This window comes from Heloderma suspectum, chromosome 3 (genome assembly GCF_057233095.1).
Source record: "Heloderma suspectum isolate Gila_16-S chromosome 3, 16-S_ref, whole genome shotgun sequence".
NCBI lineage: Eukaryota > Metazoa > Chordata > Lepidosauria > Squamata > Helodermatidae > Heloderma > Heloderma suspectum.
Window position 1 is genome coordinate 309,010,221 of NC_139460.1, and position 23,704 is coordinate 309,033,924.

Sequence of the window (23,704 nt, forward strand, 5' to 3'; positions counted from 1 at the left end):
GAATTTATTGTGGCATTAAGTATTTTTTTCTGGCCAGAAAGCAATATTTGCGTGTGTGTGCGCGCGCGCATACATAAATTTTCTGAGCCCTCAAGAGCCCACTTCCTCTTACCCATGAAGTAGAAATACGCTTGTCTCGGATTTTTCCCTTCTCCCAAAGAACTCTGGGAATCATAGTTTTGGGAGGATGCCTTTAAGAGTCCATAACAAGCGCTCACGCCGCTCCCCGACCTCATAAAACCACAATTCCCAGGATGCTTTGCGTGGGAGAAACAACCCATGACAAGCAGGGGTTGGCGCATTGTTTTTAAATGTGTGGCGGTTAGTAGACGTGCCGCCGCTTAGGCTCATTTCAGGCTCATTCCCGTCTCGTGTGGGGAAGGGGGCACCGACTGCGGTCTAGACCGGCATGCCGACGGGAGCAGTTGCCGTGGGGCATTATCCGGGTCCTTGCGCCCTCAGCCGCCGTTACAGCCATTTGAAAGAGGAACTCCCCCTCCTCCATCAACCAATCCTCAGGTGAGTTCAGCCTCGAGGTGGGGGTCAGGAGCAGAGAGGATTGGGAGGCGAAAAGAGCCGCCGCCCGTCACAAACCGGAGGCGAGCCATCTCGACCAATAGCAACCCGCCTTTCAAGCGAGCGAGCGAGCCCCAACCAAACATTCAAAACAAGCCCGTCTCCATGGAGATTTGTGGCACAAGATCGGCTAACGGGAGAGGAGGAGCCTAGCTTGACGTTATCCCCACGCCCCGCCCTCTGCCGGAACCAGCCACCAGTAGGAGGCCGGCCTTTTCGAGATGAACTTTGCGTCTCCCCGCCCCTCCTCCGGTCGGCCAGGGCAGCCAATGGGAGGCGGACAGGGAGCGGACGCTCGCTTTTTGAATTGGCGTGTGTGTTCACGGGCGGCTCGTGAGCGGAGGGACGCCTGTAGGGAGAGGCCTTGGCGGATGGTGAGGCGAGGGCGGGCAGCGTACGGAAGGGTGCTGGGGGTGCGGACGGCGGCTGGGCTGTGGGTGAGGCCCCGGGCGGAGGGAAGGGCGGTTAGAGGGTGGGGAGGGGATGAACTTGAGTGACGTCTGGGGAGGAGCGAGGAGTACATTGGGGAGGGGGGTTGAGTTGGGGCTGCTTAATCTCCAGTTCTGCCCCCCTCCCTGGTAAAAATGGGATGGGATGGGGGGTGGGAAGAGGGAATCAGAGATGCCAGGGATGTCTGAACGCAACACACTCGGACCTGGGCGCCCCTTCCCCTCTCCCTCCAAACCCTGGTATGCGGAGTGGTGGCTTGCTCACTGGTGATGCAAATGCAGCCTGCGCTGCTTCTTGCACCTGCTTGCACCTATTTGCCCTTCCTATATTCAGGGAGCAACCCTGTACATGTTTAGAAGGGCGGGGGGGAAGCCAGCCATGCTGGAGAATGCTTGAAATTGTAGGACTTCTCTCTGTCTAAACATGCACAGGATTGCCCCCTTAATAGCTATGTTTCTGGCATTGGAAACGGTAGTCTGGAGAGCCACTGCTGAACCATAGTGTGGGTTAGAGGGAGAACAATGGGTTGTAGCCAATGTTAGTCCTACTTAGAGTAGACCCATTGAAATGAATGGGACTTGAGTTAGACTAATATTTATTTATTTATCTCATTTTTATACCACCCAGTAGCCGAAGCTCTCTGAGTGGTTCACAGAATTAAAATTTTCTCGATACAACTCTGGGTTTTTAAAGTAACGTAGTAGTTAACTGTTGCTGTTTCTTTAACACTCTAAAAATGTTTCCTTTGTTTTTGTTTTGCAAACCTTACCTCAGCAGCTACCTGCAGCATCTCCTGTTTAGGCATTTGCCATTTCACATAAGCTGACATTTCACTCCTTTTTCCAACACCATACTATAACAAAGTATATGTATGTACAATTAGTGCATATTTCCTCCTGTTTATCCATGCCTCCATTTTTTCTGCTTCCTCAGTTTCACTTGTTTTTATTTTTAGATTGTAAGAACCTTGTGGGTAGCGACTTGGCAAACCTGAGCATTCTAAAGAGCCGTGTGTGGAGAATATGGTGCGCTGCCATTGAGTATCTGCTAGATGAGACCAAAGTTCCATGTAATCCAGTGCTGTTTCCCTAGCAGTGGCCAGTCAAAATACTGTTGGGAAGCTTGCCAGCAGGGTATAATGGTGATCGCTGTACCCTGTTTAGGCTCAGCATCTGATAACAGGAGAGAGAATCTCTCTGAATACAGAGGTTCCCTTCTTAGCTATCATGACTAAAACCAACTGGACAGTACTATTCATGAATTTGTCTATTTTTTAAAAAGGCCATCTTAGGCAGTTGACCATTGTTGGCATGTGCCTAGCTGCCTGATCTTAAAATAAGGGATGGTTTGGAGTTGTAGGGTCTGAAATAACAGTTGCCGCTTGGGCTCTTTATCAATGTGAAGGGTAAAAATACAGGATATTCATTGCAATCTATAGGAATATTCTGGAATAAAGGATAGTCTTTGAATTCATTGCTTTCTAAAGTTGTAGTTGAACCTAATAAAGTACCAACCCATTGCTTACTTTTGGATTTCTCCCTAAGGGGCACCTGGCAATCCTGCCCTGCTCCCTTTTCTGGAAGCTGTTGTGCTATATATAGTTGACTTCATGAATCTGTCCATTGGTACTTAGTTGGCAACACCTGATGTCAAAGCATGTGCCCCAGTTTACTGTATTGGTTCTTCATAACATGACAGATGGAAATAGAAGTAGTAGGAAAGATATCTCTCTGGGGTTCAGAATCTTTGTGGTCACTCTAATGAGCATTATGTCAGATTTGGGTCTGATTGGGGGAGCTATGCTGAAATTGTTGCTCTGCCACAGACTTTGATTGTGGAAAAGATAATCTGTTCTCCTTCTTTACAACTGGAATGCTATAGATTTGTGTTCTGAGAGGATCACGTAACAGCATTTAACATTCAGGCCTGGAAAAATTGCGGGTCTGCATGTGATGCTGGAAATGACAGTTCTTTCAGAACTATGCTTCAAATCTTGACTGTTTTCTAGGTGGGGCTTATGAATGGAAATATTACGGTCAGAAATTGGGGAATTGTGTGCATTGTAATCTGTTCTCTTGAAGCTCTTGATACTGCCTCTCTTTGCTCCACTTTGCTGATACTACTGTTCACCGATCTTGTGAAAAAGGCCTAATCCACATCTGGTAATTACTGGAAAAGCAGTCTTCGTAGTTCAGCTCCATCTCCATGCTGCAGCAGTAATGCTTGGCTGCTCCAACCACGTGGCTTGTCCAGCTTGCATGATTACTTCCCATACCACCACTGCATGTCTAGCAGGCTGCTGACACTGATATGGGAAGTAACCATGGGAGTCACAGAGAAGCAATTTTTTGGCAGCTACCACAGTTCATGGTTAATTAATGAAGTGGGCCTTTGTGGTGCTTGCAGGATCAGACAGTTCCTTCTTGCTTTCTTTTTGCTAGGCAATTGTTAGGGTTTCTAATAACTGGAAGAACCATCTTTCTTGTACTTTTGTTCGGGATATGAGAGGAAGACACATTTAAGTTGCAGCCTCTTTCAACACCCAGTTTTTACTCCACATTTAGCAGAAGTCTGTATATCACAATGCTGATTAGGAAAATAAAATCAGGGATGCTAGACTGAGCAGCTTCCTCTTGGTATTATAGGGCAAATTATGCTATCTGTTCTGTGCTGAAATGACACTTCTGGGGTTAACAATTCCTGCCAAAGGATTTGGAGTGCAGGAGTTTGGGAGATGGTTGTAAACTTGGGCTGGGCTAACTTCAGTCTTGCACAGTTTATCTCCCCCCACCTCCCGGCCCACTGTTGTGTTACATTTACATAGCAAGTATATGTAAGGTGTATCTAATTTGTATTAAGTGATCTTGAGTATGCACTCCTGTTCAAAACCTAACTACCATGCTGGTTCAGACCAAGGTTCAGCATTTTTGGAAGAATCCCACGAACCAGCTCAGTCATCCACTGGAAATTGGCAGTGAACTACTGTCTTGCCTTCCACTCCACCTGTTGTGAAAGAACACTATGCAGTATCAATGTATTCTGTTTTCTCAGCTTTGTTCTTTTTGCTTTAGCTGCCCCCAAATACTGTGCCATCCATTATTTTCCCACAGTGTCCCTTAAAACACAAGCATCCCCAGCCCCTCCCACCCTCACAGCACCGTTGTCAGCTCACAGGTAGTTGCATAACGGCAGATGAAATTTTAGGTAGAACTTAGAGGTCAAGAGGAAGAACGAAGAGTTAGAAGCAGGGATGAAAAAGGGGAGAGCTTTAGATGCAACAACCTGAAGTTTATTCAGAGGCTTAATGGGCAATGGGGAGAGATAATTTTAGCAAAGACCCTCTGAAGAGAGCTTAAAAGGGCTAAGGTAAGAGGATGGAAGGCCCACAAGGTTCTCTGAGTTGTCTACAAGAGGGGCTTTTGCATTAAGTGTAGAATGAAAGGACAGATCTCTAGTATTCAAGTATAATTTCTCTGGGCTTGGTACAATGTTGGCACCAGTCACACCTCCACAGGGAGGTTATTCCATAATCATAACTGAAAAGACTCTCTCCCTTGTTGACATATAATGTATCCAAGGTACTTGGAGAACAGCCTCCCTTGACAATGTTAATGTCACTGGCAGGCTGGTTGTTAGTAGTTACGGTTTTACTTTGCTTGAGCTATCTGCTTATAGTTGAGTGCTCTGGGAGTCTGGCTGCCTGTTAACTAGTCGTACTTCCTAACCGTTTCTTCTTACAAAAGAGAGTGTTGTTGAGCCCATTTGCTTACCAAGACTTCTCTATAGAGTGGTTTGGCAGTATCACAGGCAAGGAGCTTCGATATTAAAGAAGCTGTCTGACCCCCTAATCAGACCATATTTATACAGTTTCTGAAATATTACCTCACCGTACATATATGCCAATACTAATTGCTATTTCATCACTCTAGGTTTACAATCGTGACTTCTGAAAGAATCCTTCATGATCAAAGCATACATACAAAAGTTTAAGCATACAATTTTCAAGTTAGATATAACTAATTTTGATATATGCCTTTGGCAAAGCGCTTTCTTACTCCAAGTTTACTAATTAAACGTAGGTGCGTAATTTTTTCTCAACATCTATATGCCAGGTTTTTTTAATGTTTATACCTTACATAATATTTTTTGCTCATTACCTGATAGGCTTTTGAGTTCATTTTAACGCTGAATTATACAATTTGATGTCGCTCCATCTGTCACATAATCCTTTCCAACTTTAGTGATGAGCTGTCATCTTTAGTGATGATTCAGCATTTTCTCTTTGGATATTATCCGAACTGCTTTGCCAATTACATTTTGATAAGTTACCCAAAGTTCATTGTGAACTTACTTTGTTTCTTCCCTATTGGTACCGGTTACATTGCTATTTATTTATTTATTTATTTATTTCTCTGGGTTCCTAATTACCTTTTATGCAATATGCTTAATTGCCTGGGGCTTGCAGCTCCAAGCCATGACAGTTTGTGCGTGTGTGTGTGTGTGTGTGTGTGTGTGTGTGAAACAGTCCCTTCAGTAATAATTTTGAGCACATTAAGGACTGTGTCACCAACCCTTTGTGGCAGATCTGCGACAGTATGGGAGGATGCTGTTCTGCAGATATTTGGGTTTCAAGCTGTTCAGGGGTTTAAAGCATCAGGGCTTTGAATTGGGATTGGAAACAAATAGGCAGCCAGTGCAGCTGATTCAGACTCTGTGTGATAGGATTCCACTTGGTTTTATTGATTACAATTCTGGCTGCCACATCTGCCCTAGCTGAAGCTTCCAGGTCATGCACTGCTCAGAATAGAATCCCGCTATTTTTTACTTGCTTGAAAATTGCAGTGGAAATGAGACCTCTGGGGTAGGGATTTGTGGTGCCAGTTGTCCTGCTCACCAGAGAGCTAAGTGCAATTGCTCACGGTGAACTGGGGAGTGGATTTATTGGATGGCTGTAATCATACAAGTGTCTACCCTTAGACACTGTCCCCTATCCCTGGGATCTAGTGCCAGTTTTTTTATGCGCTATGAACACCAGAAGCTTAACTCAATTGCTCTTGCATATTTTGGGGCTTGTAAATCCTTTCAGCAGCACTGATTCCCACTGAGCTTGTGATCTCATTAGCTCTGGTTATTGTTGCGCTTTCCCCTCCATCCTGCTGCCAATCAGTTTTTGCACCCTGTTGCCACCTCCTGCCTGAGCATAAAAAATGCCAGCAGGAACTCCAGAACACGTAATTCTTAACTGAGTATGTCACAAAGGCACATTAACCCCTTGTGATCCCTACTAGAGGAGGTCTTGGGTTTGCAAGAAATCCATGTATGTAAATGGCGCAACTTGAAAAATAGCTTCTTCAGAATGTTACTCATTTGGCACCAGTAAATCTCAGAAGATCTGGACTTCTGATATAGATTCAGGGAAATAATAAGTGCATAAACATCCTCAGTTACGGTGCTCAGCCTTTCCACCTATTATTAGGCTTGCATCCCAGGTAAAACATTCCTCCTCCCCTACCCCAGTTCTCGGACCCTGTAGGTCTTAATGGAGAAACTGGAGAGACGGCAGCAGCAGAACTTGGTAACTGACTGCATGATGTGGAATAGGAAAAACGAGGCTTTGGACAACATCCATAGGCAAGCTTTGGTGATGAAGTGTGGGATTCCCCTGTTAAAATTATACTGTTGCTTTTGGAGTGTGGATATTAACCTTTTATAGGCTATTCTTAACAAGTGTCTTATCCTGTATGTGTTTCCTTAAAAAAAAATAAAAAAATAAAAAATTTTGGGTGTTTTTCTTGCAGCTGTAGAAGGGAAATGTCATTTTGACCATGGCTGAAAACAGCACATTCATGTCTGATACAGGGAGGAGTCTCTTGGCAGATTCTTCTATTCTTGATTCCAAAGTTACAGAAATTTCCAAGGAGAACATATTCACTCGTTCTGCTTCAGATGGAGAAGGTAATAGAAAGAATAGTATTTATTTTGGAATGTGGATAGTAGTAACTTGCAGTAGAATACATTGTAGTATATCATCCTTGCAGCACTGTAATATCAAAGAAACTGGCTGCTGTTCTCTTTGCATTCTTCTAGTCTTTGGGATTTGAATACTTGAATACATACTTCTGTGGCAACTTTATTTATGTAATACCTAGAACACCTAAGTGCTTTACAAAACTAAAAACATAATGTAGGCTTTGCCCACATGCTTCTACGTTATATTTATTTCTTTAATTAAACATTTTCTATCTTGCCGCATGGCTTCACCTGATGGTGTATGAAGGATAGCCACCACCTTAGTAAGCTGGCTGAGTTCATTTACAGCATTTTTTTTATGAGATTGTCCCTGACGAAGGATCCACAGACTCTGAAACGTGTTGGGCTAAAAATAAACAAATTACACTTTGACACCTTTGAGAATTTTTTTCTCCTTTTGCTGTCCTTTGTGCTCACCAATTGCACTTCAGATGGAGGTGGGGTATGCACTAGGTCCTTCTCTGAAGACATAATATAGAAAGATGCAACAGGTAAAGGCAATGTAGACAGAAGCACTAGAATGACAACCAAGACTGGTGGCTTTCAGACTCTTTGAGGAACTTGGGTTTCTCAAAAGCATGTTAAGTTTTTCTTCAGTGACGACAGTGGTGATAGCAGACAAAAACTTCCCTGAAAGCCAACTTACACACCACTAATTTTCCCCTGCGGTATGTGCAGGGTGTTTGGTTTGTTCCTTTTTCTACAGAGTGAAAGTGAGACCCAACAGACCAGGCTGGTGCTCCAAGTGAACAGAGTGTGCGCCCTATAACAGGGGTGGGCAGACTTTGGGTTGTGGGATCTACTTTTTTTACTAGAACCCCAAAGTCACTAATCAGAGCCAGGTGCAAAAGGGGAAGAGGCGTACTGCACCACACGAGCCATTCACTATATCAGGGGTGGGCACCTTGTAGCCCTTCAGACGTTATGGCCTACAACGTCAGGCCTAGCCAGCATAGCCAGTGGTGAGGGACGATGAGAGTTGTAGGCCAAAACATCTGGAGGGCCACAAGTTGCCCGTGCCTGCACTAGATGTACAAATACAAACCTACATATGAGTTACAACAGATCAGGGATTCTAATACAAAACTCTCAAAGAGGCTAGCAGAGGTTCACAAAGACCTGGCCAAAGGCAACCAATACATACTCATATTTTACAGGTGGGGAACGCTGAGGCTATGTGAATAGCACAGGGACAGCCATGGCAGAGTTTTTTTAAACTATGGATTTTAATAACGATTGTTAAACTATTAGGAGTCGGAAACCCTTGCCTATCTACGTAAATTACCCAAACATTTAACAGTAGATCCTGACTTAACTTCTGTCCACCCCATCCTAGAATATGCCCTAGAATCCTCTGCAACTTACAGGCTTTCAGGAACTCCTCAAAAAGTTATAATATAGAGAGGGTTCTCTAAAAATAGAACGTTTAAACACCTTTGACTTAGATCAACATAGAAATAAGCAACAGCCTAAGTTGTTGTTGGAATATAAGTTTGTCTTCAGAAGACAATCTTACTGAGTATATCAGATCCTTTTTCAGTTGGTAAATATTAGGTATATCAGCTGGTGGAAGATATTTGATAACTTCTCAAATATGTGTGGTATTATGCAAAATACCTCTTAGGTCTTTATATTTGGAAAGCTTTTGTGGCTCTTCCAAAACTGCATAATATTTTTTATTCTTGCTTTTTTGTTTTGTTGGCTTTCTTAATCCCTATGGAAGCAGAAAGCTAGCCTCTCTAACAACCTATATCTGTGATTCTATAGCCAGCTTCTGGGTAGTCACCTTGCATTCCATAGTGCTGTTTTACATAAAGAGCTGCCTCAGTGATTTTGACTAGTGGCCCATACAACTCAGTACAGTCTTCTGTGAATATCTAGCTTTCTGGGATCTTTCCAGCCCCTGCTATGTTACTAGCTTCTAGAAACATTGGGAACTGAACTTGACACCTTGGGCATCCAGCCACTGAAGATATAGGCTCTTCAATATGTGTTAAAGAATGGGTATATTTGCTCCAAATCTAGTGAGCGGGCAGTGATGTGATTGCCACTTCATGGCGAGAATTGTTCTTGGGTAACTTTACTTTCTATGAAATTTCAGGTTATTTGGAATAAAGGAACTCTGTATAAGCGATGCATGTATTTGGGAAAATCAGCTCCCCGCAGCCCCTTGTTGAGAGATAAGATAAATAACTAACTCTGTAATCCATAAACTTGTCTGGATGCTGATGATTCTTCCCCCCCACCCCCCGGATACCCCTCCCCCCAATAGAGGAAATGCCCCAGATTGAAACCAGGGTGGTTCTAGTTCAAGAGGCTGGAAAACATGAAGAACTCCTGAAAGCTTTGGAGGTAAGTGGATTTTCTCATTCATGGTATTGTAATCCTGTTGCAGTTGGGTCTTTGGACTATCATCTTATTCTCATACTGAAGTTCTCCTCTTCTGCAGACCATTAAGATAATGGAAGTTCCAGTTGTAAAGATAAAGGAAACTAGTTCTGGTAAATTGGAAGAAAAACTAATAAAAAGTATTATACATATGGTATGTTGGGGCAATTGTGCATATGTGTCTGCATGCAGCATGTTGCACTACTTGGGACTGAAGTGGGGAAAATCACTGCTATCATGACTTGGCAGAAGAATAAATGCACAATAGAAGTAAATGGTGCACAGTGAAGCTAGCTGAATTCAGACCAGCTTTGTAATTATTCAGAATTTGTGTACATCAGTGATGAGTCTCATACCTATGAAATGGAACTCAAATGAGATATATGACAACTCTCATTTTTGTCTGGGAAGAGCAGTCATGATTCTGTTGAGCTAGCTTCAAATTTAATGGGTTATTTCTATCGAAAATACTTTTAAAAAGTACTAATCCTTCTGGTGTTTAATTTATGGGCACAAAGTAATTTCGTATTTATTGTTTGAATAATGTTTGGATTCTTTGTAAACCACTGAAGGAAATTAAAGTGCCCTACATAAAGACTGACTTGGTGGAAAAGTATGAGGATTCTGAGTCGCCAGAATTTGAGACTGTCTTTGTGATAGCAGACTTTCAAGATCCTGTTTTCAGCAACTTGTACAAGGCAGACAGCAGAGTCCTTGGGCCCCCAATAGTATTGCAGTGTGCCAGAAAAGGCGAGGTAAGAATACAATGTAAGAGATCCTGAAATGGCTAGCTTTCGTCCTAGATGTTCTTATGTACCCTGAGATCTTAATAATATAGGATGGAATACAAATGTTTTAAATAAATCAAATGTATATATTTTAATGTAGTTAATGGGTTCCCCTGTAGTAGTGCCTACTTAAAAATGTATTTATTTACTTAAACTCTTGTATTGGTTTTCTGGCCCAAAGCACCTTTAAGGTGGCTTACAAATGAGTAGAATCAATAAAACTACACTAAAATTAACAGTAAAAACACAATCAGCTGTAGCACACAATACAACCAATAGGTCATGTTTCTTCTTTTTATCCTTTGTTCATTTTATCTCTTGCTGTTCACCGCTCCAGAATCTGTCTAGATGTGCAGTGGTATACAAATGTTGTAAGTAAATAAAGCCATTGAACCAGGGACTGTTAACACTCTCCCCAACAGATGGGCGCCTGGTCCACTCAAGGACCCGCGGTGACCTTTTTGCACCGCACTTTGAAGACAAAATTGCTTGTCTCTGTAATGAACTTGACGCTGCTGTTAGCACAGTTCTAGATGAGATGTCTCACATTACCATCTGCCTGATTTTGGGGGGTCATTTTCAGTTGCTGCAGCCTGATGATATGGATAAGGTGCTTGCAGCAATGCAACTGACCACATGCCCTCTTGATCTTTGCCCCTCATGGCTAATAAAAGCTAGCCGAGGGGGTGTGTCTTGGTGGGTCAAGGGTGTGGTGAATGCTTCTCTGTGGGAAGGGGTGGTTTCTGCTGTCCTTAAAGAGGCTGTAGTGTGATCGCTCCTGAAGCAGCCTGCTCTCTACTGGCCACCCAGTTGCAAAAAACTCTTTCTTAGGGAGGGCACTGAAGAGGGTCGTGGCAGAGCAACTGCAGGGACTCTTGGAAGATACTGATTATTTAGGCCCATTCCAGTCTGGGGTTTGACCTGGTTATGGGACTGAATCAGCCCTGGTCACCATGATGGATTACCTTCATCGAGAGAGGGACAGGGGGAGTGCAACCCTGCTAATTCAGCTTGATCTCACATCACCTTTTGATACCATCAACCATGGTATTCTCCTGGACCGACTCCATGGGATGGGCACTGGAGGCGCTGTGTTACAGTGGTTCCAGTCTTACCTACGGGGTTGATTTTAGAAAGTAACATTGGGTGACCATTCCATGATACACAGCTCTATCTCCTTGTGACATCTAAATCAGGTGAGACTGCAAGTCTTGGATTAGTGCCTAGATACAGTAATGGGCTGGGTGAGGGCCAATAAACTGAAGCTGAATCCTGGCAAGATGGAGGCCCCGTGGATGAGTGGTTCCTGGGTCTGGGAGATAGGCTTATTGCTTGTCTGGATGAGGTTGCACTCCCTCTGAAAGATCAGGCTTGTAGTCTAGGGGTACTGCTAGATCCATCACTGTTGCTGGAGGCCCAAGTGGTGATGGTTGCTCAGAGCGTCTTTTACCAGCTTCGGCTGGTTTGCCAGCTGTGGCTTCTCCTGGAGAGCGATAGCTTGGCCACAGTGGCCCAGGTGCTAGTAACCTCAAGACTGGATTACTGCAATGTGCTCTATGTGGGGCTGCCCTTAATGCTGCTCCAGAAGTTGAAGTTAGTGCAGGATGCAGCAGCTTAGCTGTTATCGGGAGCTGCCCCTTTTTAGCATGCAACTCCTTTGCTGAGGGAGCTGCACTGGCTTCCTATGTGCTAGCGGGCCAATTTTAAGGTTTTGGTACTAGTGTACAAAGCCTTAAACAACTTAGGACCAGGATACCTGAGAGAGCGCCTTCTCTCTTACATACCTGCCCAAACACTGAGGTCGTCAGAGGGCATGTTTCTGGTGGTTCCACATAGACCTATGACCCGACTGGAGTCCACCCGGAGAAGAGCCTTCAGTGTGGTGACTCCTGTCCTATGGAACTCCTTGCCTCTGGAGGTCAGGCAGGCACCAACACTTTTGGCGCCTCCTGAAAAACACCTCTTTTACAGGAAGCTTCCCTTGGTTAACCAGCCTCAGTTTTACTGGCACTCTGTTTTTTAAAGAATAGTCTTAATATCATGTTTCTTCTTTTTATCTTTTGTTCATTTTATCTCTTGTTCACCACTCTGGAATCTTTTTAGATGTGGAGCAGTATACAAATGTTGTAAATAAATAAAACCATTGAACTGCCTTGTCAGTCTTTAGGGTGTCACAGAACTCTTTGTTTTTGCTGCAACAGACTAACAAGACTATCCCTCTGGAAACTGGTGGCTAAGCAATCTAATTTTATTACAGCCTCTGCCTTTCTCATGTCGGCCACTGTACTGTGCAAGTATGCTGAGTCTTGTGTTATGTTTCACAGGATTCAGAAAGAAAGAAGAATTGGTAAGATTGTCTTTCTTCCACACATCTTAGAATAATACACTTATGTTGATTAATCATAGAGAAGTTGCAATATTGAGTATAGAGCAAGTACTAGGAAATCTGTTTTGAGCTTGGTCTTAACTACTATAGCAATGCTACTTACATGTTTAGCTGTTGAGATTTTTTAGGCACTTCCGACAGGTTCTTCAGCTCTGACATGTTTGTATTAAATATACTGGAATAGAATGATGTCACAATGTCACATAGTAGCATAGTGGATATGAGCCAGGGAGACCTGGATTAAAGCCTTCACTCGGTATTTAAGTTTGCTGGGTGACCTTCAGCCGAGAAGGGTGTTCGGACAATCATGGGGGTCAAAGAAGCCGTCGTGGCTTCTCCCCGCGCCGCCTCCGTGTGTGCTGTGTGTGTGCCCATTGTTACCGTAATTACCTCCGCTGCAAAGCTGGTTGGTGTGTCGTCTGAACGTGGCGTGTGGTGGGGGTGACTTCATACACATCCTATAGCCCCAACTGCAAGTTGTGAGTTGTAGCGTGGGTACAAAGCCACCCCACCTTGCAACCCAAGCAAGGTTTGGATGACACGCTGGCCCGCGCTTCCATCAGTGGGAGGTAGGGACCCAAATATGAGACATGTTGGTAGTGATATTCAAAGTGCTTAGCATATTGTGGGGTAAAACTGTGGGTGCTGCTTGAGGGGCATCTACACAAATGGGAGGGGGGGAATCCAAATTAACTTGTGTTCTAGATGATGTACTAATTATGACAAATAGCAGTTTTATTTCAAAAATAAAGATGAACTGTATTCCACATTTGTTCACAGGTTAAACTGGTGACCTTGGTGCATCATATGGGAGGCATTATTCGTCGAGATTTCAGTTCAAAAGTTACACATCTGGTGGCTAATTCTACACAAGGAGACAAATTTAGAGTATGTACATTTCACTTTCTAAATTTAGGGTTTGGGTGCAGAAAATCTTTTGCATAGGCCAGAAGGTACAATGCAAAGGAATGTATTGATTTGTTTTATTTTATTTATATTCTGCCTTTCTGAAAAAAATGGCACTCAAGGCAGCTAGTAGTAATAAAATACAGATTAAAAGCAGAACCTTGATTAAAACTTAACATGGAAACAAATCAATTAAATACAACAATGAAAGCAATAAATGTCACCCAACCGGTTAAAACCCCCTTCAGCAGCAAACCATCTTACATTGCAAAGGCCTGCCTGAATAAAAATGTATTTGCCCTGCTCGTGGAAGGACAGCAAGAAGGGAGTGCATCTGGCCTCCCTCAGCCTGGGAGCAGCTACTGAGAAGTTTCTCTCTTGCCTCTTGTGCTGATGGTACTGAGAGAAGGGCCTCCCCTGAAGATCTTAGAACTTGGGCAGGCTCATATGGGAGAATGCAGTCTTTCAAATAGCCTGGTCACAAGGTATATAGGGATTTATAGGTCACAACCAGCACTTTGAATTGTGCCTGGAAACAGACTGGTAGCCTGTGAAGCTATTGTAACAGCAGAGTCATGTGCTGTCTGTAACCAGCCCTGGTCAACAGTCTTGCTGCAGCATTCTGAATCAGCTGAAGTTTCTTAATGCTTTTCAAAGGCAGCTCCCCATAGAGCTTGTTAGAGTAGTCCCAAAAGCATGTAACTGAGGCATCTGTCACTGTGGCCAGATCTCGCATCCCCAGGAATAGGTGTAGGTGGCACTCTAGTCTCAGCTGTGCAGTTGCATTTCTGGCCACCATCGAAACCTGGACAGCCAGGTTTTGGGCTGAATCTAGGAGTTATAACAAAACTGTGAACCTGAGTCTTCAAGGGGAGTAAAGCCTCATCCAGCACAGGTTCTAACCCTATTCCAAGATCTCCCTCTTGACTCACCAGAAGCACCCCTGTCTTGTCTGGATTAAGAAGTTGTTTGCCCTCATCCACTGCATTACCAGCATCAAACACTGATTTAGAAATAGAACAGCTTCCTTGGATTTAGGTGGAAACGAAAGAAAGGGAGAGTTGGGTGTCGTTAGCAAACCCAAAACTCCAGACAACCTCTCCAGGTAGTTTCATGTATATATTAATAGCGGGGGGGGGGGGGCAAGATGGAACCCTGAGGGACACCACAGGCCAATGGCCACAGCGTCAAGCAAGAGTTTCCCAGAACCACCTTCTGAAATTGCCCCTTCAAGAAGGACCAGAGCCACTGTAAAACAGTGTCTCCAAGTCCCATCCCATATAGCTTCAGAAGATGACCATGGTTGATGATACTGAAAGCTGCCAAGAGGTCCATCAGCAGGGACAACAGTTGTCTGTCCAGTTCTTGGCATAGGTCTCCCACCGAGGTGACCAAATAGTCTCTGTCCTATAACCAGGCCTGAAGCCAGTTGGAAACGGATCTAGATAATCTGTCTCATCCTAAAACCCCAGAAGCTGAGATGTCACCATACGTTCCAGCAACTTGCCCAAGCATGGAATATTGGAGATTGGCTGGAAATGTTAAGTTTGTCACACCTCTGTAACTCAACTATGGGTGATCTGGCTCTAATCCAGTAAGGGGCAAGTTGGGTGCAAAAACAAATTTTGGTATATGGGATGTACACTTGATAGGCAGTTAGTTGCAGTGCTCTAGTCTGGGCCTGATCCAGAGATCCATATGTGCAGCTGTATCCAGTACTCTATTCATTGACACATCTGCCTGCTTTTTATAGGTGTGGGGTCTTTGTCCAGGGGTCCCTTCTTCTGTTGATCAACTGTTATAGTAGTGGGCAAAGGGTGGGAAAGAGCTATGTAAAGGTATAGGGGTTTTGTTGTTGAGGAACTTCTCTTTGAGTTTCTTTTTTAAAACCGGCTTTGGTATCTTATCTCTTAATACATTTCACTGCAACCAGAGGCAATCACATCTAATACATTAAAGTGTGCAGGAGTAAACAGATTCTGAATTTAAGGCTCCTGATCATGCATCTTCCTGTTAGAAAATCTTTTAATACTTTATAGGATGCCTTGGAGGCATATCAGGCCAGCAAGAGCTCTATGACGTTTAACTGAAAATGTTTAATAAATGCAACTCAAACACTTGACAATATAGTTCATGAAGACAACTGTTTGTCTTTTGTCACAAATAGCTATTCCTTTAGCTAGATGCCCTGATCTATAGGTCTGGGAGTGCACTAGTGCTTATGAAGTTAACACCAAATGGCAGGAGATCCTTAATAACTAGAGTGCAATTTTGTCCTATGAACTTGAGCACACTCGGGGAGAAAGTGGAGGACAGGAAGGCCTGGCGTGCTATGGTCCATGGGGTCACAAAGAGTCAGACACAACTGAACGACTGAACAACAATTTTGTCCTGGCTTGCATGGTTCATCCATAATAAAATAAATTAATTGGTTTCCCACAGAAAAGCAATGTGTTATATAGCTTGGATCTCTTCCATGATCAAATGTATCTCAGCTGCCTTAAATACAGTTGGCCCTCTGTTTATGGCCTAGTCAGTAATGAGATTACACTTTTAAAACAATATGGTAAGTTTATCTGGGAATGGATGGTGTGGCTCATTTTTAAATACTAGGGTGGATAGATGATGATGATTTATTACATTTCTATACCGTCCCATAGCCGAAGCTCTTTGGGTGGTTTACAAAAGTTAAAACATTAAAATACAATATACAAAGTTTTAAAACCATTTACATTAAAACATATGGACAATATATACAAACAACCTCTGTATATAACTAATACAACTAAAAGCAACTTTGAACTAAAAATATATTTTTAAAAATCCAACAATAAAACACAGCTTAAAACAACACTGCTTAAAAATAGCATTCAAAAGTCAGCAAAAGGAACAACAGTTCTAAAAAGGGAAGGCCTGCTGGAATAATAGTCTTTAATGCATGCTTAAAAACCTTCAGCGAGGTCAGCAGGTGCATTTCAACCAGCAGGTCATTCCACAGCTGAGGGGCGACAAAAGAAAAGGTCCTGTTGTGTGTGGCTGCCAGTCTCACATTAGGCAGCCACAGCAGAGAGCCCTCAGAGGATCTTAGGTGATGGACTGGGATGTAGGTGAGAAGGCGCTCCCTAAGGCACCTTGGACCTAGACCATGTAAGTCTTTAAAGGTAAGAACCAGCACTTTATATTTTGCTCAGAAACAAATTGGCAGCCAGTGTAAAGATTTTAAACCCGGTGTAATATGGTCTCCACAGGATGACCCAGAGAAAAACCTGGCTGCCATATTTTGTATCAGTTGAAGTTGCCGAACTAAATATAAAGGCAGCCCCATGTACAATGCAGTACAGAAATCAAGCCTAAAGATTACCAGTGCGTGTACCACCGTTACCAGGTCCACATGTTCCAGGAATGGGCGTAGCTGGTGTATCAGCCGAAGTTGATAACAGGCACTTCTCGCCCTTGCCTCCACCTGGGATGCCAGGAGCAGGGTTGGATCAAGAAGCGCCCCAAAGCTACACTAGGAGGAGTGCAACCCCATCCAGAACTGGTTGACATACCTCAATACTTGAATTAGGACCCTTCATGGTGAGCACCTCTGTCTTGCCTGGATTCAACTTCAGCTTGTTCTCTCTCATCCAGCCCATTACCGACTTCAGGCAGTCATTCAGAGGAGTCATACCTTCCTTGGAGAAAGATGATAAGGAGAAATAGATTTGGGTGTCATCAGCATACTGATAACACTCAGCCCCAACCCTCCTGATGATCTCTCCCCAGCAGTTTCATGTAGATATTAAACAGCATCGGGGATAGAATGGAGCTCTGAGGGACTCCACATAATAGTTCCTTTTTCAAGGAACAACTATCCCCAAGCGACACCATCTGGAACCGTACTGAGAGAAAGGAGTGGCAGTGCCCAACTCCCTCAGGTGATCCAGAAGGATACCATAGTCGATGGTATTGAATGCTGCTGAGAGATCCGAAAGAATCAACAGGGATGCACTCCCCCTATCAATTCCCATAGATAGATGTAAATTATTAAAGGTGCAATCCTATGTGATATGCCCTGGGTACTCATAAGCCTCTGAACTCAGAGGCTCACGAGTATCCTATACAGAGCGGGAGGTGCATTGCGCCTCCCGCTCTGCCTTTAAACTAGACGGTCATTTTCACCCATCTAGTGTAGGCTTCAGGGAGGACAAGAGAAGGAGGCTGGGGCGGCCGTAGGATTTGCCGTATGGCTGCTGCCCCAGTCCCCTCTCTGCCCCCAAGAATGCCCCTTTTTACCCATCTCTGTGCTCCCTTTTCCAAGTATGGAGAGGTAGGCAGTGCGGTTCTCTCTGCACCGGCTATGAGGGGGAGAGGAGTGCGGTTTCCTGGATCTGAGGTTGGAGCCCCCTTTCTGACCTTGTAGCCAGGAATCCGAACAATCCTATGTCCCCCAGGTGTTGTCTAGGGGGAATAGGATTGCTCTCTATGGTGTTTTAAATCCCACCCCCCCTTCCTTTCAGTAACTTAAGAAGTTTCAGTTGGTTGGATTCATATTTTCTGAAGAAGGATACTAATTGGTTGCTGTAACAACTAAAATGTGTTGGATTTGCATTCAAATAAAGCTTTTATGCTACCTAGGAACACAATGATGGCTTTTTAGCAAATGAGGCGGTAAATAAATAAATAGGGACATAATTCAAAACCTCTAGTCAGGTAGCCTACATGTGCAACTGGGCGTTTCTAATCTCTGCATGCAAGGCGTTGGGGAGGAAGGAGTGTATGAGCCTAATATTTTTATTATTTATTTATTATTAAATTTATTAATCGCCCATCTGGCTGGTCACTCAGCCACTCTGGGCGATGTACAACATACAATAAAACAGTTTAAAACAATAAAATTCTACAATAAAAACATTTTCTAAAATACCCTAACCCACTCCAAATGCCTGCCTGAACAACCACGTTTTTAATGCATGACGGAAGCTCATTAAAGAGGGAGTTCCCTAGGGAGGGAGTTCCACAGAGTGGGGGCCACCACAGAAAAGGCCCTCTCCCTCGTCCCCACCAGTCTAGCTGTCCTGGCTGATGGGACAGAGAGAAGGCCATCCGAGGCTGATCTTGTTAAGCAGGCCTGTCTGGTGCTGCTGGAGGCGCTCCTGAAGATAGGCTGGGCCGGAACCATATAGGGTTTTAAAGGTCAAAACCAACACCTTGAATTTGGCCCGGAAAACAACTGATAACCAGTGCAACTCCTTCAGCACTGGAGTGATGTGATCTCACCGGCGGCTGCCTTTAATCAGGCAAGCCGCCGTGTTCTGTACCAGCTGCAGCTTCCGAACCGTCTTCAAGGGTAACATTACAGCTCATTACAGTAGTCTAAACGAGAGGAGACCAGGGCATGTACTACCGATGGGAGCAGATGGTCGGGAAGGAAGGGGTGCAGCCGCCGTATCAGATGGAGTTGATACAGCGCTGTCCGGCTCACAGCTGACACCTGAGCCTCCATGGACAGCTGGGAGTCCAAAATGACCCCCAGGCTGCGGACCTGGTCTTTCAAGGGTAGCCGTACCCCATTCAACACCAGGTCAACATCCCCCAGCCTCCTCTTGTCTCCCACCAAAAGTACCTCGGTCTTGTCAGGGTTCAGCTTCAGCTTATTCCTCCCCATCCAGCCACTCACCGTCTCCAGACATTTGGACAGGGATTCTACGGCCAACTTGTTTCTGTAATGCCACAACATGTTTTGCTATTACTTCTGAATGTGTTACGTTTATAATGCTTAACTGTAAAGGTAAGATTTGCTTCCTTTTTTTTAACTTTGTGTTTTGATAAGAGGTTCATGCTTTCAGTTTTCTGAGGGTGCAGGCTTACTTAGCATAGTTTTATAACCTGCCTTTCCATATTTCAAAAAATCTTCAGGGCAGAGCAGGACATTTAAGGAGATCTTAGTATGGGTAGCACTTTAAAGTGAAACCTGACTTTAATACAAAACATGTTAAACTAAGTCCACTTAATAAAACTGAGAATTGAAAAACCACCACCATCACCCAGCCTTAAATAATAAGTCAGGGTAAAAATAAGCTAATGTTTATTTTTTAAATTTTTTAAATTTACTTTGCCAAATACTATGATTTTAGCAAGATGTTCATAGAATCATAGAATAGTAGGGTTGGAAGGGGCCTACAAGGCCATCGAGTCCAACCCCCTGCTCAGTGCAGGAATCCGAGTCAGAGCATCCCTGACAGATGGCTGTCCAGCCTCGTCTTGAACGCCTCCAGTGTGGAAGAGCCCACCACCTCCCTAGGTAATTGGTTCCATTGTCGTATTGCTCTAACAGTCAGGAGGTTTTTCCTGATGTTCAGCCAGAATCTGCCTTCCTGTCACTTGAGCCAATTATTCCGTGTCCTGCACTCTGGGATGATCAAGAAGAGATCCTGGCCTTCTTCTCTGTGACAACCTTTCAAGTACTTGAAGAGTGCAATCATATCTCCCCTCAGTCTTCTCTTCTCAAGGCTAAACATGCCCAGTTCTTTCAGTCTCTCTTCACAGAGCTTTGTTTCCAGTCCTCTGATCATCTTTGTTGCCCTCCTCTGAACCCTCTCCAGTTTGTCTGCATCCTTCTTAAAGTGTGGTGCCCAGAGCTGGACACAGTACTCCAGATGAGGCCTAACCAGTGCTGAGTAGAGGGGAACTAGTACTTCCCGGGATTTGGAAGCTATGCTTCTATGAATGCAGCCCAAAATAGCATTTGCCTTTTTTGCAGCCACATCACACTGTTGGCTCATATTCAGGTTGGGATCGACAACAATTCCAAGATCTTTCTCGCTTGTAGTGTTGTTGAGCCACGTATCCCCCATCTTGTAACTGTGCATTTGGTTTCTTTTTCCTAGGTGCAGAACTTGGCATTGATCCCTATTCAATGTCATTCTGTTGTTTTCTCCCCAGCGCTCCGGTCTATCCAGGTCACTTTGAATTTTGTTTCTGTCTTCCAAAGTATTAGCTATCCCGCCCAATTTTGTGTCATCTGCAAATTTGATCAGCATTCCCTGCACCTCCTCCTCCAAGTCATTAATAAAAATATTGACGAGCACTGGGCCCAGGACTGAGCCCTGCAGTACCCCGCTCGTTACCTCTCCCCAGTTTGAGAAGGTCCCATTGATAAGCACTCTTTGAGTCCGATTCTGTAGCCAACGGTGGATCCACCGGATTGTTGTTTCATCTAGCCCACTTTGAGCTAGTTTGCTCATCAGGATATCATGGGGCACTTTGTCGAAAGCTTTGCTGAAGTCAAGGTATATGATGTCTACAGCATTGCCACGGTCTACAAGGGAGGTGACTTGATCAAAAAATGAGATCAGATTTGTCTGGCAGGACTTGTTTTTGACAAATCCATGTTGGCTTCGAGTAATCACGGCATTGTTGTCAAGGTGCTTCCAGATGGATTGCTTTATCATCTGCTCCAGAATTTTCCCTGGGATTGATGTCAGACTGACTGGTCTGTAGTTCCCAGGTTCCTCCTTTTTGCCCTTTTTGAAGATAGGGACAACATTAGCCCACTCCAGTCATCTGGCACTTCCCCTGTCCTCCATGATTTCTCAAAGAGAATAGACAGTGGTTCTGAGAGTTCTTCTGCCAGTTCCTTCATTACCCTAGGATGCAGTTCATCTGGCCCTGGAGATTTGAACTCATTCAAAGTAATTAGGTGTTCCTTGACCATATGCCTCTCAATCTCGAGCTGCAATCCTGCCCGTTCAGCCTGCACTTCGCCTTTGCCAGGGGGGTCATAGACCCTCTTTTGGGAGAAGACTGTGCCAAAGTAGGAATTGAGCACCTCTGCCTTTTCTTTGTCATCTGCTATCGTTTTGCCATCCTTATTTCATAGCTGAACAACCATTTCTTTCCTCTGCCTTTTACTATGCACGTAGCTGAAGAAAGCCTTTTTGTTGTTTTTACCATCCCTCGCTAACCTCAGCTCGTTCTCAACTTTAGCTTTCCTGACGCCATCCCTGCAACTCTGTGCTACCTTCCTGTACTCTTCCTTTGTTACTTGGCCTTCTTTCCACTTCCTATATGTGTCCTTTTTTGTTTTCAGGTCATCCCTAAGCTTTTTGTGAAGCCACATTGTCTTCTTCTGTTGTCTTCCACCTTTCATCTTGTTGGAATTGTTTGTGATTGTGCCTTGAGAATTTCCTTTTTTAAAAGCTCCCGCCCATCTTGGACTCCTTTTCTCATTAGCGTCGCTTGCCATGGGACCTTACTGATCATTGTTCTGAGTTTATTAAAATCAGCTTTCCTAAAATCCATGGTACGCGTTTGACTACACTCGACTTTTGCTTCCCGTAGAACCAAGAACTCAAGTGCAACATGGTCGCTTTCCCCCAGAGTTCCTGTAACTGCTACTTTATCCACTAAGTCATCTCTGTTGGTTAGGATCAAGTCAAGGATAGCCGATCCTCTAGTTCCTTCCTCTACTTTCTATAGGAGGAAGTTATCCGCCACACAAGTCAGGAATTTCCTGGAGGGGCCATGTTTTGCAGAATTTGTCTCCCAACAAATATCGGGGAAATTGAAGTGCCCCATTACTACTACATCATGCTTCCTTAAAACATTGGCTATTTGCTTTTCAAAAGTTTCATCCCTGTCTTCTCCTTGGTTGGGTGGCCGGTAGTAGACTCCAACCACCAGGATCCTTTTATTCTTTGCTCCATTTATTTTGATCCAGATGCTCTCGATGGGGCTACCAAGCTCATCCTCCTGTATTTCTGTGCGGAGATATGTATTTTTCACATACAGTGCAACCCCACCTCCCTTTCTGTTTCTCCTGTTCTTTTTGAACAAGTTATATCCTTCAATTGCTGTATTCCAGTCATGAGAGTCATCCCACCAAGTCTCAGTTATACCTATCAAGTCATAATTTCCCTCCTGTATTAAGAGTTCAAGTTTGTTCTGTTTGTTTCCCATACTCTGGGCATTAGTATATAGACATCGAAGACCATGTGCTTCATAGTCTGGCTTTCTTCCTACATGTGTCTGAAGACTATTATTGTCATGTTAATGCTTTTGGCTGGTATACCAGGATGTTCACTGGGAACTACCTGTTCGTTTATTTATTTTTGCGTGTATGGAGTACAAAGGACTATTTGTTGTACCTCTTCCTGTTTTGGTTTGCAGGTAGCTGTGAGTCTAGGCACACCAATAATGAAAGCAGAGTGGATTTATACATCTTGGGAAAGAAGAAATGACATGTATGTATAAACTTTCTGACGTGATGCCTTGTGTAGCATTTGTATTTGCTATTGGTCTTGCTTGAGATCAGCCATGGCAGGATAGTGATCAGAGATCTTTCTTTACGTAACAAAACTTGCGTCTAAATTTCTTCCCCAACTCTTTTCTCCCTTTAGTGACTTCTGTGCTGCTGATGAAGAATTCAGGAAAGAATTCAAAGTTCCCCCATTTCAGGACTGCATGTTAAGTTTTCTTGGATTCTCTGATGAAGAGAAGAAGAATATGGAAGAAATGACAGAAATGCAAGGTGAATATGAAAAAGCATTTGGAAGGACTCTATAAAATGCTTTAATCCACCCCCTGCATCCCAAGAAAAACACAACCATTGGTATAGAGATTAACTTGAGGGGTGGGTGGAGTGAGGGCACACAATAGCCAACAAGCCTTTATGATGTTCCTGGTGGCTGCTTTACTGAGGGCACATAGATTACTTAATATTTATATTTATAAATGTGTTGCAGCAGTTGATGGCTTGTTTACCAAGCTGCCACTAGCAGTGTGTTACACCCATTCATGGATTCACGTATTTTGCTTCTGACTTGCAGAATCAGAAAGGCTGACTTCATCATCTAAAGCAGGTCTAAATGCCGAGTGTTTGATACAGAGGGCATGCGAATGTGTATCTCAAATTGCAGTTGCATGGTTTTCTACTTTGTCTTTAATTCTCTTGAATGTAAAAGTTGAGGCTTTGAATCATGTGTAGCAGGGGTGGGCAACTTGTGGCCCTCCAGGTATTTTGGGATACAATTCCCGTGATCTCTCATCATTGGCTGTGCTGGCTAGCGCTGATGGGATTTGTAGGCCAAAACGTCTGGAGGGCCACGAGTTGCCCACTCCCAATGTGAGCATCCAGAGCTTGAAGCAATATGTAAAGAATCTGTGCTCTTGATTTAATTATAAGGAATCTTACTTT

At 43.9% G+C, this 23,704-nt stretch overlaps 1 protein-coding gene across 8 annotated transcripts in view; it reads left to right on the forward strand.

Moving 5' to 3' along the window:
* Nucleotides 1-295: 295 nt before the first annotated feature.
* ECT2 (epithelial cell transforming 2) overlaps nt 296-23,704 on the forward strand; it is a 53,708-nt gene continuing 30,299 nt past the window's right edge. For 3 of the 8 annotated variants that reach the window (XM_084847501.1, XM_084847506.1, XM_084847503.1), the window contains exons 1-9: nt 838-950; nt 4,956-5,105; nt 6,825-6,981; nt 9,329-9,408; nt 10,017-10,199; nt 12,490-12,579; nt 13,399-13,506; nt 22,678-22,751; nt 22,908-23,038. In XM_084847501.1, the coding sequence (XP_084703627.1) occupies nt 6,852-6,981; nt 9,329-9,408; nt 10,017-10,199; nt 12,490-12,579; nt 13,399-13,506; nt 22,678-22,751; nt 22,908-23,038 (796 nt within the window). In that variant the 5' untranslated portion in view covers nt 838-950; nt 4,956-5,105; nt 6,825-6,851. Of the gene's footprint in view, nt 520-826; nt 951-4,955; nt 5,106-6,824; nt 6,982-9,328; nt 9,409-10,016; nt 10,200-12,489; nt 12,580-13,398; nt 13,507-22,677; nt 22,752-22,907; nt 23,039-23,704 lie in introns of those variants that run through there. The other 5 variants (XM_084847505.1, XM_084847499.1, XM_084847502.1 and 2 more) reach the window with 5 other exon arrangements.